This window comes from Cavia porcellus, unplaced genomic scaffold (genome assembly GCF_034190915.1).
Source record: "Cavia porcellus strain 051 isolate PalLab524CR breed Dunkin Hartley unplaced genomic scaffold, mCavPor4.1 scaffold_8, whole genome shotgun sequence".
In the NCBI taxonomy this organism is placed as follows: Eukaryota; Metazoa; Chordata; class Mammalia; order Rodentia; family Caviidae; genus Cavia; species Cavia porcellus.
In genome coordinates this window covers 72674499-72689960 of record NW_026947491.1, presented here as the reverse complement: position 1 = coordinate 72689960, position 15462 = coordinate 72674499, and the positions used below count along the sequence as shown (strand labels likewise).

The 15462-nt window shown below is 34.4% G+C and overlaps 1 protein-coding gene across 2 annotated transcripts in view; it reads right to left on the bottom strand.

The window, feature by feature from the left end:
- Acss3 (acyl-CoA synthetase short chain family member 3) overlaps positions 1 to 15462 on the bottom strand; it is a 168342-nt gene that overhangs the window by 65430 nt on the left and 87450 nt on the right. For both annotated transcript variants that reach the window (XM_063255218.1, XM_063255217.1), the window contains exon 8: positions 2071 to 2222. In XM_063255218.1, coding sequence (XP_063111288.1) covers positions 2071 to 2222 — 152 coding nt within the window. The remainder of the gene's footprint in view (positions 1 to 2070; positions 2223 to 15462) is intronic.

Below are 15462 nucleotides of genomic sequence, written 5' to 3'. Positions count from 1 at the left end.
TGCTTGCCTGGTAAGCATGAGGTTGTGATTTCGATCCCCAGTACAATAAATAAATAAATAAATAAAATTCAGTAGACCTGTTAGTGAACAGACCAACAGATTTGGACATGGTGGCTCATGCCTGTAATCCCAGCACTCTGGGAAGCTTAGCTAGGAGGATTGCAAGTTTGAGTCCAGCCTGGAAAACTTAGCAACACCTGTCTCAAAATTTCAAAAAGCCTGAGAATGTAGCTCAGGATGAAGGCCTTGGTTCAATCCCCAATACCACCCCAACATCACACACACACACACACACACACACACACACACACACACACGCACGCTCGCACGCATGCACTGATTTATCCCATTAATGACAAAATGCCTGGGGGAACGTTACTTTCTTAATTATCCCCTAATAGTAAAAATATACCTATGTTATTTAGTTAAGAGGCAGTGTTCTACTTAGATTGTCTGTTTTAGTTTCTTTCTAAAGAGTTACTGATTCTAACTTTCCTCTTCCAAAAAATGAGATGTATCACAGTTTCTACATACAACAATACTGTGATAATTAAATGAGATAAAAAGAGTAGTGCATCTGGCACATGGTATGTGATCAGTATTTGCTTATTAAGAATGGACTTGACTATTTAAAAGGTGTTTTAAAATTGAGCTTTCTTAATAGATTAAATATTTCTATGTATTAATTTAAAAGCAGACATATGCATCCTCGTGAATAACCTAGGTACCCAGAAAGTGGGCTGTGATCAGGGAAAATGTCTTCTGTTTTGTTTACACTGAGATACCATATTCATGTTTACACATATTCATTTGATTGGAGGGATAATTCAGTATTGTGTGGAGCAAACCATCTAAAAATCATAGGCAAATGGGAAAAGATGGTGAAAATAAATGTGAGGCTTTAGCTTACTTGTCACGCAACTTCATGCTTCGTGATCAGGGTATATTTGTCAGGAAAGAGACACAACTAGGAACTAAAATCACTGTCTTCTCTAAACTCCTGGAATTGCCTCAAGGTATGGAGACTGTATATGTTCTACGACACTCTTGCCAAAATTAATTTTTCTGTCTTTTGGGCTGAAGTGGAGAAAAATAAATTGAAATATGCTAAATGAAAGAACAAAGAAATATATGACTCAATTAGTGCAATGACAGATTCATCTTGTAAATACCTTTTAACAAGAGTGCATTTTTTACACTATAAATACACCTTAGCTAAATTCAAATTTGTTTTAAAACATAAAAAAGGGAAAAAAGAGACAGATAAAACCAACATCCTGGCCCAAACTGAAAGCTATGTCTGCAATTTCATGTATTTTATCTAATTTAATTGCTTTGGGTGTCATCAACATAAAATTCAAATTCACTTGCATTTACCTAAAAAATTCAAACTACCTAAATTTGAGCTCACTTTAGACTTGAAGAAACTACAAAATCTCTTCTTTTAGTTTATCTTAGCAGTGACCTACATCAAAGAGTTCAATGAGAACCAATGTTGGAAACTGCCTTGAAGATACAAATTGCTATAATTATCTTTGAATATACATATCATTAAACTAGAATGAATGTCAATAAACTAGCACAAAAACATCCCCAGTATGCACGGTACATTATTACAAAACAAAAGTGAAATCGTTTCCTTTACTCTTTCAACAAATGTAATTTCGACTACAATTTTCACATTTTATCTGTATACATGAATTCAAATAATATTTCCCTCCACTGAAACCATTCTCCTACTTTCAAATGACACTTAGATGCTGTGATAACATGTATTTTAAGCCAAACTCAGCATTTTGCTCTGTAAGGAAAATCTAAGCATAGTAGTGAAAGAAGAAAACTGTTCCGGTAAGATCTGAACTAAAATAAACATAACAGGGTATTTAAAAATCTCTACAATACAGTTAAAATTCTATATCAACATCTTATTTAGAAGCGCAACTCCTAAAATTCTTAGAATGTTTTGACTCTTCCTATAGAGGTAGTGTAGTAGGAGAATAAAATAGAATGCTCAGTTACTCATTCTGATTGCTGTGTTTAATGTAATTTGCCCCGCGCATCCTACCTCACCTTGTCAGAGAGTACTGCTTCCCCAGGGCTGCTCCGGGGTCCTGTTGACGGATTGCTCTAATTGCGGTCGGTGCTGTAAACAAGGCAGCAACTCCATGCTCTGCAAGTACACGGAAATAAGCACCAGCATCTGGTGTTCCCACAGGCTTCCCCTGCAATGAGATTCATTTAAAATGTCACTGGGCAGAATGCCTCATAGTTCATTGACAGTTCAATACTTATACATTTAACACAGCCACATTAACAAGACGAGGTTCTCAACAAATCTTAGTTTTTAGGTATTCCCATGTTATGGAACAAATAATACCAACCAAATACTCAGGCATCAGATGTTCGCTTCATGACTGCATCCTAAAAGCTTATGTTTAGCCAGGTTTGGTGGTACATGCATATAAACCCAGCAGACAAGAGGCTGAGGCAAGAGGTTTGCAGTGAAATTGACACCAGCATGTGCTACATAGTGAGTTCAAGGGCAGCCTGAACTCTATAGTGAGACTTCACACAAAGACAGATAAATAAATCAGATTGCTCTGTGTGGTTCATTAAATGAAAGATACGATTTTTTAACATGAGTTTTTTTATTTATTTTCGCTATTAAAAAGGGTAAGATCAATTCTCAAATGTTTGAGAAAAGACAAAAACTGAAATCACAGTGATTCATAAGCAAACTCCTTTTCAGTCAAATGTCATAGTTCAGGGAAAGTAACTTTTAGAAGAAAATATTTTGAAGAAAATCTCATAATGTATAATAAAACGTATATTTTCCACATCTTTAAAATGCCATTGTACATGTTCGACTGAAAAATCATGGGCTTTTTTTTTGGCAAATAATACAATTTAAAAAGAAAAAAAAAAAGATATTTCTACAGATAAGGAAATGAGAAAGTTATAGAAATAAGTTAAACTCTGTAAACATTCTAAGTGCCTCATAAAATATGTCTTGACCTCTCATATCCTTTATTCTGCAATTCATTTTCATCATCGCTGTTTCTAAAACAAAATGCCTGACGTACATAATTCATAGTAAATTCCTTTGTACATGTTGATATAAAGAAGATGAAAACAATTTTTAGATTATTTCTTGAAGATTTAAATGTATTAAAGTATGCAATGAGTTTCCATAAGATGGGTAATCATATTTACATTCCTTGAAATTCTCTGACCAAATTCCCCATCTGAGTTTCCCATGAATCTGGAAAACACATAGGAAACTCTGAACTAAGGCAAAAAGAAAACACTTTGCTACTAGGAAATACAGAGATCTTGTCACAAAAACAACAATCAAAGAACCAAGGAACAATCAGGGAACCAAGATAGACCATAAATGACCTATAATTTAAATTCAATATCCATTTCTAGCTAGACATTTGATAGGTACTATTGTTTTTATTTTATTTTTAAATGATTGTCTTTTATATTCTTCAGCATAATTACCTTTCCTCTCTTTAAAAAATAACATCTTTCAACATTTTTTAATACTCACGTCTTCTCTTTTGTTCTTTCATTATCAAAATATTTTTTGTTGCCACTGAAATTGGTTCATATTATCATATTGTCCTAAAAGTACTCCATCTCAATTGATTTCAGTATTATTTCGTACAGGTCAAAAGTTTCAAATCGCATAAAATATTACCATATACAATCCAGCAACCTATGTATATAATTTGACTCACAAAATATGAAGCCTTCAGCACATGTCAAAAGTGATTCAACAACTTCATTCTTTCTAACAGTGTGAGGTACACATTTGACTTTAACTTCTTTGCTATGTCTTAGAAGCAGTGAGTCCCTTAAGTACTTGACTTGTGAAACTTGATCTCACCCATACAAAAATGATTTTTTAAAGTTTTATGAAATTCACTTGTTCTGTCTATATGTCTATCTTTTTTTTTTTGCCTACTAAATAAGAATAAATCACTTTGCAAACATTTATGGATAAACTAACAACATTCAGATAATATTTAAAATTAATTTGACCACCACAGAAGAAAGATATTTTGTATCCAATTGAAGTTGAATTCTAGTACAGTGCTAATGCCATGGTATTATAGACAGGAAAGCTAGGTAGAAATAGTATAGGTAATCAGATAGGTCTAGAACCAGGAGACAGTCAGAATAAAGGAAAAACACATCTCCACTGTGGGCCAGAGACATCTTTTGTGACCAGGCTTCAAGATAAAGATGAAGTGATCCACCCTGTGTATATGAATGACAAGCACCAAGCCTGATAAAGCCTGATGAAGCCTGGATAGACATTAGTTACCCCAGTGGGTGACCAAGACCTCTGGACCTATCATTTCCAATTTTAGTATACGTGCTGCTGAAGGACCTGTAATTTCTTTCCAAGTACCCTAACTGCATGACTTTTTCCCCATTGGGTCACTAAGTAACTCTCACCTTTTTAGTTAATCATAAATGTAACCCATGTTGTATCCACATGAGTAATGCTCTGTAAAATTTCCCTGCAAAGTGAGGTTGTCAGTAATGCATTCGAGGCCCCTCCTGCCTCTCAGGAGTTATACATCTCTTAATAAATATTTCCTATCCTTAACTTCCATTATTTCTGGAATTCATTCTTGATTTTTAAAGAAATGGCAAATCAGATATCTAATAGGTTAAAAGACATATTTTCTTATATATCTCCTGCATCAACTTGTAACAATCACTCAATAATACTACACACTTATAAAAGTATCATAATGGAAATGCAGTATCATGAACATCTATTTGAATAAAAGATGCAATTTCATGTCCTTTGAAAGCTTTCAATTAAGTATATTTAATGGTAACCAAAGTGATAAATTAAGTACTAGAAATATTATTTTTAAATTATAGCATACTTTTTTATACATAAGATTTTAACTGGCCCAATCCCAAATTTTCATCTAAATTATATTTACTGAACATAAAAATCATAACACAGAATTGCTATTAGGACTCTAAGGAAGTGATGTATAAAGTCTCATAATGTTCCTTTGTGAGACCACTGAACTCAGAAAAGTTCAGGATTTTTGCTTTTTATCATTAATTTCCAAAAAGACAATTTTGCAACACAAATAAAGGATTTTCCTATTTTAAAATTACTTTTATTGTCAAATTTAATTAACTAGAAAGTTACAGTATCACAGAAATTACTTTTTCCAAAAAATTGCCTGCTGATTAACAAGTATTAGATCTGAATGGTGTAAAAACTTCAGGTAACATGAGGCAGAATAAAACAGTATGTTTCATCAGAAGTCACTGTTCATATACAAAAAAATTACAATACAATAGGTAGTGCTAGTATAATCATTCATTTAGCAAATATTTATTACATATGTACAATGTGCTAGATTTTATTTTAAATTTTTGGAATAATTTTGTGAATAAACCAGCTAAATTTCTACTGTAATGGAATTTATATTTTGGCAACTAAGGGTATGTGTGTGTGTGTGTGTGTGTCTGTTTGTGTGTGTACTATGAAGACTTTCATAGCAGATGCCACATGCTATCCGTGTCTAGTGACGAGACAAAACACAGTAATAACATAGGACTGATTATGTTCCCACTATCTACCACCATTAGAGTTTCAGAAAATGTAAATAAACCTCTCTGAATGTTTTGTTACAGACAATAAACAAAAGTGACTTAATGGTTTATTCTTTTTATTGAGCACTTTTCCACTCCCCTTCTCAGGCATGCACACAGGTAAGCATGCACAGTTACAATATAATCTTTTTACAATGCTTTTGAAAATAGCAAACAACCCACTAATCATGGTTTCGACCTGAAGAAAATGACACTGATTCCAGAACTTGCATTTTCAATAAGAAGCATTCGCCCAAACAATATTTAATTTAAAAATAATATTTTAAGACAATGGACTGTGGAGATTTTACATACAAAGCACAGCAAGAGCCGGAAGGAAACCCAAGTCACCAAAGTAAAGTCTCTTCAAATTCAAATCATTGCCATTTGAGGGGAGAATGTCACCATTTGCTTTTTAAATTCTCTTTCCCAAAACTAAAGTCTATTTTATCGGTTGCTACCTAAATAATATAGACCAAATGATGAAGCAGAGATACTAAGCCTCAGCTGTTACAAGTCATGAAATTTTAACATCAGAGTTCTAAAAGATATATCACCTGCCTAACAGTTGGATTTATGATGTGGTTAGTGATGGTACAAAGCACAAGAACCAAGACACTTATAAAATATCTTAAAAATAACTCCTGTAATGTTCTACCACTTAAGACACAACGCATTAATGTTAATGCATGATAGGTTCTTGATTAAAAACGCAGGTAACATCTCAATTTCCCACATGTTCCCTACTGGTGTTAAATTTTCAACATAAGAAAGTAGTGAAATACAAGCCCTTAGGAAAAGAAAGGAATACTTAAACATTCAAGTTAAATCTTTGAGCAAATAATTATCAGCTTTATTATTAATCCTGTAATGTGATTTATGCAATGCTGGAGGTCAATGCTGCTTAGAGTCCTTTATACTCAGACATAAAAATTTTTGAGTCAACTAGAATTTTATGTGCACACACATCAGTATTAGAAATACATCTCGTCTCTTTTTGAACGCTACTTTTGAGAATGTCACCCAAGGCATGTTTCGCAGGCAGTTCTAAGGGGAAGACAGCAGCATCCCTGTTGAGTAGGACTGAATTTCATTTCAGCAGACAGGTGCTGCAGAGCGTTAGCTTGTTTATTTCAGAACAGTGATGACACTGGCAATAGCAATTGCTGAGTTCCTCCGAGGTGTTATATATTTTTATCAAGGCATGTGTGTCTGGGCTGCAGCATGGAAACCAAAGACTTACTAACACACTAACAATTCCCTAAGACATACCAGGCAGTTAAAAAATCAAAATGCAGAATAGTGTGTGTACTATTTGTATAATGTAATTTGTATAAAACAGAGGAAAAGACACTTATTATACATAAAACAACCAATGAACGTAAGAATCTGATGACCTTCATAGTGGAGAAACTTGAAAGCTGAGAGCTTGGGATGGTGAGATCAATACTATTCTTCTTTTACCAAGTTTTGAAATATGAAACAAATGAGTGAATGAACTCTTTTAAAAGTGGACATTTTATCCAGAGTTCCCCTGTCTATAACTCACATCCTTTTATACTGAGTTTGAAAACATCACTGCTGTTGTAAAGCTATACAACCTTAAAACCCACAACCCTGTGGTATCGCCTGTTAAGAACTCAAAACTTACTTATTAATACAACATGATTCCCCTGAGACTGGCTTCCTTGATTGCTTGCTAGAGATTGCTCATTCTTCCAGTGGTCCTACCTATAAGGACAACATGCCACCTTCTTGTCTCTTGTGTTATTTATACCTCCATTTATATTAATACAACCCAGTAATTGTCAATCCTGACTGTACAATAGAACTATCTTTTTGGGATGCTTTTGGAAAAGTGTCAATGACTAATGGCCCTTTCCTGAGATTCCGACTGAACTGGCCTTCCCAGAGACTCTGATATCAATGCCTGCATTGGGTATTGATATCCCCTCAGCGACTCTACTCTGCTGCCAGGGTTTAGAACTGATGCATAGTGTTTAAATAGGCACTACTGGACACAAAGACATTTCTCACTACTCATCAGCCTGATACCCTTAATGAATGAACATAGAATTCTGTACTAAACATTACTGATTTTCTCTGCCATAAAAAATATGGCAAGTAAATGTGTAGTAACAAACAAATATGCAGGTAATTAAAATCTGATTACAGCAGACCATATGTAAAAGAAACAACTGGAGGGGCTGGGGATTTAGCTCAGTGGCATAAGTGCCTGCCTCGCAAGCAGGCAGTCGTGAGTTCGATCCCTGGTACCAGTAAAAAGGAAAAAGACAAAAAAAAAGAAACAACTGGAGACAAGTGCCTCATCTCAAATGCATTATATCTTATTCTGAAAACCAGACTCCAGTGGATTATATATGTATATATATATATATATATATATATATAAAATCACTAGCATTTCTTGCTGTATTGTGAAGAGGCCTTTAATGGCCTATGGTTTATCTTACTTTCTAGATAAGGGATCTTAACTTGCATTTTATGGAAGTTCATTAATATTTTGAAATACGTACTTGGAGGAAAGAATCAATAGCTTTTATCAGATTCTGAATCAACACTATAAACAAACAGTTTCAAGGTATATGAAACGTTCTCAAAACAAAGATTTTCTACTTGGCACTGAGAAACAACTCGCTGAAGTGAGAATGAACCCAGTTGCATGGAGAGTGTAACAGCTGTTCATTTCTTTCTCTGCAGGAGAGGTAAGTCTCCTTAGGACTGTACTTTAAACCAGTTTTACAAAATAGTACAAATATTCTCCAAAACTTAGTAACTAATCTCAGGTCCCTAATCAACTTGTTTTCTTTCCTCCCCTATTATTAAATCATATGAAATTTCTAATTTTTAAGTTAAAATTGCACATATTTTCTTATCATTCAAACCAATATTTCCTCTCCTCTTCTGATAATTCCTTTTTCCTTTCTCCTTACAGTAGGTCCCACAGAGGTGTTAGCTCCTCAGGTTTTGTTCTTTATCTTTCTTTACTTAAAGACACACTCTGGCTCCCTGACCTGACAAGGTATGATTTCTTGATGGCCAAAATCTCAACTTTACTGTTATGTGATTTCAGTTAAATTCGATCAAACATAGCCCAAATATATTGTTAGAAATGTTCAGAAATAAGAAATACATAAGATTTAAACTGAGTAGGATAATAAAATCTCATACAACTTCACTGGGTCATATGTGATACATGAACCATTCTTTTATTCAGCCTATTTCTGGTGTATACACAATCCATTTGTCAGTCACTCTGGAGCCATTTCGGTTATCACGATTTGGTATCACAGTTTGTGTTCAAGCAAGGTCAACAGTAGCCTAACATTCAAGTGACGTCAGCAGTAGCCACGGTGCCTGCATTAGTCACCTTGGCTTGTGGCATCACATGGGCATTGTATCACCCCACATCATCACAAGAAGAGGGGTGAGCAGTACAAAAAGTTATTTTGAGAAAAATGACATTCATGCAACATCAATTACAGTCTGCTGTTATCATCATCCTGTCACAATCTTTGTTCTAAAAAATTGTTACTTAATTTAATTTATAGTCTAAAATTTATCATAATTTTGTGACCATTGGAGAAAACATAGTATATTTGAAGATATGTGGGTGCTGTAATCTGAATATATTCCTCAAAATTCTACTGCAAATTTAATTTCTGAAGCAAAAGTGAATAGCCTTAGGCTGCTATAAAAGGATCTTGTAGAACTGGGCACAGAGGTGCATACCTGAATTGCCAGCATTATGGGAAGATGAGGAGGAGGTTAACAAGTGGAAGCCCCTTGGAAAACTTAGCAAATTGGAGAGACTCTGTCTCAAAAGAATACAAAAGGATGGCGATGTGGCTTATTGTGATGGCCCTGTGTGCAATCCCTGAGGCTACCACCAAAAAAAAAAAAAAAAAAAAAAAAAAAAAAAAAAAAAAAAAAAAAAAGACTATTGATATGCATTTATTCTTTTTCCCTTCTGCTCTTCAGCCATAGGGATACAGTGTCCCTCTTTGTGGAGCATGCAGCAAAAATGTACCATCTTGAAAACCAGAGTGCAAACTAGCCAGATCATTGATCTTATATTTCAGAACTCAGAACTATGAGCAATAAGCATCACTTCTTTATAAATTATCCAGTCTGCGATATTTACTTACAGAAGCACAAAAATGGGCTAACATGATATGTACCCATGGTTTCCCCTAGACTGATCTCATTTGATTTGCTCCTCTATCTTTTCCCAGGTTTAAGAGTTGACCGTACTGGGCCTGTAACCAGACCACCCCCTCACAGTGAATAAGCTGTTGCTCTGTCCGGTAATGGGACTTTATCTGTCCCATTAAGATGGAAGTATTAGTATCAAGTAAACAAAGCAGAGCATTGCAACTGGTAATTCTGCAGCCTCCATGCTGAGTATTAAGGACTCTGCTATATTTAACATTCTCAAAAGTCGCAGAGAGCATATGACTCCTGTATAGCTGGTAACACACAGCTTCTTCCAGGACTGTTTTCTACGCAGAACTCTTTCATACAGATGCACAATCATCCTACTTTTTCCTAATTTATAGTGATCAGTGATATTTTATTGTCAGTGAAGAAATTAAATGACTTCTTGCTTAATCATAGTACCTGACTTCTGCTCAGGAAGGAGAGGGTGGCTGTTTCGCAGCTGAGTTTGCAAAGTCTGAATCCTCTATCCTGCCAACACTTTGTCTAAGAAAACTTTCAAAGACACATTTTCATCATGCTGAAAAAAGTAAACCTCCTATGAAATTCCTTAAATAAAAGTACCTGATGACACCCTAATCATCAAAGGCCTCTTCAATTGCTTTATCCGACTTTTCTCTAACATTGGCACTATTGATCTCCCATCTTCTAAAAGACCTCTTCTCTGTAATTCTTCAATGTGCTTTACTTTTCTGATTCCTTAGTATCTCGTCAACTTCTCATTCTCAATTGATGTAGCTTCTTTTTCTCAACCTAAAAGCCCCCCAAGTCAGCGCTCTTAATTTTCATCTTTTGAGTATCTTGATCAACCTACGGACATAAATTATTAAATCATCTAATTCTGAAACCTTTTCTCAGGCTTTTTGATATCATAAATTGTCTAAGTAGCCCCTTAAAACTCAGAACTACCAAAACCAAAAGCCCTGGCCCACTACCCTGTCCCTCCTATTGCAGGCCTGCAGTCGAAAGCTCCTTTTATAGTGGCTCCCCTACCTGAAGACATTCAGATTAGTTAGGACTCTTTTCATATCTTTTATAATACCCACCTGACAACCTAAAATCTAACCTTCTTCCTAATGTCAGGTCACTAATACTCATCTACATCACTCAAGCAATTTCTAACCGTGTTTCTCCAGGGTATGGCAAGAGGCCCTGCCTTTGAAGATAAAGAACTTCCTTACAAATCCCAACTCCATCATCCTCTTGCCACTGTTAATTAACATCTTTCTGGTTCTTAGTTTCTATGGCTTTAAATACAGGGATTCAAAATTTCTACAGGATACCTTTGTAATTAGCGTAAGGTCTACGTAATTAAAATTCTTATGAAAAATTAATTCCTCAAAACTCAATAAATAGTAGCCATTATTGTCATTTTACTTTACTCGTTGATCCATAAATTTTTCTTTGTCTACTAAACTTCCCTAAAAACTAGTGGACAGACTTTTGAGCTAGTTTAATTCCTTGACTGTTTTAGGGCAGCTCCTCCAGTGCAAGGGCCAGATCTGACACTTACTCTCTTTCCCCTCTGTCTCTCGAATGAAGTTGAGCTTACAATAAGCTTGAGTGAAGTTATGACAGCAGCTTCACTTGCTTGCTCCAATATAAAACACAGGCACATGGAAAAATAAACTCAAAAATAGATATTTTTGAACCACCAGCCACGTGAGAAATCTAAAAGTTGCTGGCATAAGCTCCATAATCTTTTCCATTTGAGAAGATTAAATTGTATTTCTTTGCTTCACAGTAAAAACCGAGTCACCATTTTCTCACACCATGCATTTAACAAAGCAGATTGCTGTTATGCCAGATATTTTAAAAAAGCAAAACAGCAAATTTCATTACATGAGAGGGGGGAAAAAAGGTCTACAATATCACCTATTGATTGTCAGAATTAGCAGCAGTAAAGCTACTGCACTTAAAAGAATGCAACATATTCCTGTCTTCAAAAAGGAAATAAAACAAACCAACCAGAAGAAAGAAGTTAACATAGGTGAAAATGCAAAATTCTTAAAAACAGACAATAACTACATACATGCAGACAATAACTACAACAACTGCATTGCTAAATTAAGGGTCTGCATGCCTTTATTTCCACAGGCCCACTTGCAGAAAATAAAAGCAAAAGATGGTTTTGCATAGGTTAAAGAACTAGCACAGAGCTTACACAGAGAACATGTGCTTTGAGGATACTTTTAAAAATGATTTGGCAAAAGTGTTAAATACGAAAATAATTTGGAGGTAGTTCTCATCTTCAATATCTTCAAACATGAGACAGACAAGCTTGGAGACAGTTTAAATTTTACGTGTGCCACATATATGACATGTGACATATTTTATGTATATATTTTAAACATGAAATGTATAATACATATGAATTCAGCATGTATATGAAGTAATAATTACTCATATCTTAGACTTCTAAAAATAATCACATATTCTATTAAATAGGTAAAACATATTCCTTTGAAGTTAAAATGCCTATCAACTGCACTATCTCATTTGGTTTCTAAACAGAGTTCTTTTCATGATAATCATTCTATAAAATAAGAAAAGCTAGGGTTATCTATATTCTCCATTCCTTCTATGAATTCAAGAAAGGACCATTCAATAAAAATGCCAATGTTAGTATTCTTAATCCTTCCAAGATACACAAACTAATAATAAAACCCATTAAAGGCAAAAGTAAAAGGTAATAAATGTTTGGATAATGATGAACCATAACATGTGCTGTATAATGCATACGTGAAAAGCTTCAGGACCAGTAGAAATTTCAATTCTACTCTAAAAGGACAGATCCTTGAGGGGGAGACCACTGGGTTATTTGCTACATCTGCTCCTTATTCTTATACACAGTACTAGAAGACTCAGTGCATCCCTGTGTGCTGATGCCTTTGTCTGTGCTTAGAAGGGAATTAATACTTGTTAAATAAATAAATTCCTGAAATAAAACATCAAAAAAATGAGGAAGGAAGCAGCTCTCAGTGCTCTGGTGATTGTTGTAGAGTTGTGAGGACGCACCAACTCTGAAGGAAAAAATTTGGAGTATCTAAAAATCCAAGTATTTTACTGGCTGGAATATACAGCAATGAATGTTGATTTTTAAATTTTAGAATTCTATATTTTTTGAGAAAGAATAGACATGCAATTTTAATTAATGACAGTACTTTATGCTATCAAGAATTGACTATATCATTAAATCACGAAAACTATGGTAAGAGTTTTCATAATTGAATGCCATTAAAAAGGAATTATTGCTTATACTCATGAGAAAAGAGGGAAAGCAGTTAAGAAGCTAAACTCCACCCAAACGATTTATATGTTAATGTGTCAGAAATCATACCATGGCAGTCTTAACTACGATGAAATATTTTCTCAGCAAACAATTCAAGGAATCAGCAGCATTAAGTGTGAAAAGAAACTAGAATTATCTTCAGATAAAAATTGGTGCACTTTACAAAATAATGTATTTATTTTGAGCGAAGAAAACAACTGAGTCACAGAACTAAAAGTAGACAGAAAATGTGTCGCCTTTCCCATGTTAAGGAACCCTAAAGAAGTTGAAACTACTTGCCCATAATCATATATGTATAAAAAGGCAGAACAAGACAGATAACAGAGATATTAATATTTCTAGTCCAGTGGCCATTTTCATATACCACAATATATAGTTTTAAATTTTCTATTTCTCGAATTTATTGTCTGAGAAGACAAACTACAGTATACACTTTCAAATTTAATTTTTGAATTAATAAAAATTCCCTAGTTAATCCAATGAGAATATCAAAAAATTTATTGAATTGGTTTGTTGCTATCAAGCACAGAGCTTTGAAATGCAAAGAAGTTTGAAACAAGAGCACACCGGTATTTTTTTGAGAACTCTAATACTATTATTACGTAAAAATGAAAAGTACAATAACAGTATGAAGTAGTTTATGGCTTAATAATAGTTAGATGGGTGAAGAACAGTAATTACTAGTATTTCCTTCTAGATTCAGGTAATACTCGGCCAATGATTAGCTTCTGATTTCTTAACCAGATCACTGCCATTGCAGAAGTCTGAGTGCCGATGTATTATGAAACTGAAATGCGTGTACAGACACACATCTCTGTATTGGCACACAACAATGATAAAGAAAAAGGCAGGATCCAGAAGGATTTGCTTACCCTGGAGCAGCAGTTTTAGAATTAATTTCTGCAGCTTGCAGGCTGGAAATGGAGGCAAACGCTACATAGGGAACAGAGGCCAGGAAGGATGCCTGCATTTCCTCATCATTGCTAACACCCACATTTGCACATGCAAGGTTACTAAATTTGTTTACACATTTAAAGTCCTATGTTAAGAGTCTCCTGTATTAAGCAGTTGGTTGCTAGCTGATGGCACTATTGGCATCTGGAAGAACATTTATAAGGCGAGACCTAGAAGAAGTTAGGTCACTGAGGTGCACTTGAGGGAAATATTAGGGCCCTGGTCCCGCAGTCTCTTTGTGTCCAGCCACCTTGTCTGCCCCACACCTTCCCCACTCACACACAGCCGTGCCCCAGGTCCAAAGCATCAGAACCATCCAGCCATAACTGCAAAACTAGAAAACCAGAGACAAAAAATAAGATTTCTTCATTTTAAGTTTGTAATCTCAGGTATTTTATCACTATAACAGAAAGCTGACAAACTCAAATTGTGTTTTCCTGCTCCTCTCAGGTAAAAGTGTCCCAAATTTCTATTGTTGTCCGTATGATAGTGGAGCTAGGTCTGTTTGAATCAGTGCTCCCTTTATGATGTAAAAATAGGAAAAGATACGGTTTTCTTCCTAATGGAGAAAAAAAATCTTATTTAAATATCCACCATATGTTTTCTTGTTGAAATGCAGCTTGTTCAAGCAACTAGCTTATTTGCATCTAGAATTTAAACTAAATATCCAAGTTAGTTTTGAGTATTTTTCTTTTAATAAAGCTATAACTTTTTGTCTTAAATTCTAAAATGTAAAATATTATCTTTGTTGAAGAAAAAAGATTCATCATGCATTCATAAAACTAAGTGAGCTATTTTGACTCAAAAAATGAGATTTTTTACAATTTTAAAAGGAAAAAAAAAAGAAGAAATTTTAAAAAAAGACAAGAGGCAGACAAAGGGAATTGGATGTTGTTACCTAACATTTCAAAAATGATAATAGAAATAAAGAAACAACTTCATGAGGCTGTAAAAAAATCAGATAATATATAATATTTCAGGTAAAAGGAGAAATGATAATGAAAGAATTGTTGAGCATATGTAAAGAAGACATAGATTAAAAAAGAGGAGCGTAAGAAAATGATGGAAAATCTTGAAATTACAATATAAGAAAGAATTAGAATGCATAAAACAGATTCAAAGAGACACACATTCAGAAATTAAAAACTCCCCGAAACCTGACAAAACTGGTTGAACAAAGCTGACGATGGATTTTCAGACACTGAAGATAGAATTGCAGCTAGCAATCACAAAAAGAAAAATCTCTTAAAAATAATAAGGAAGCAGGAAATGACAACTAACAACTGCAGGATGATGCAAAAAATATAACAATTTAAGACTGATAGGTGTCAGTGAAAAAG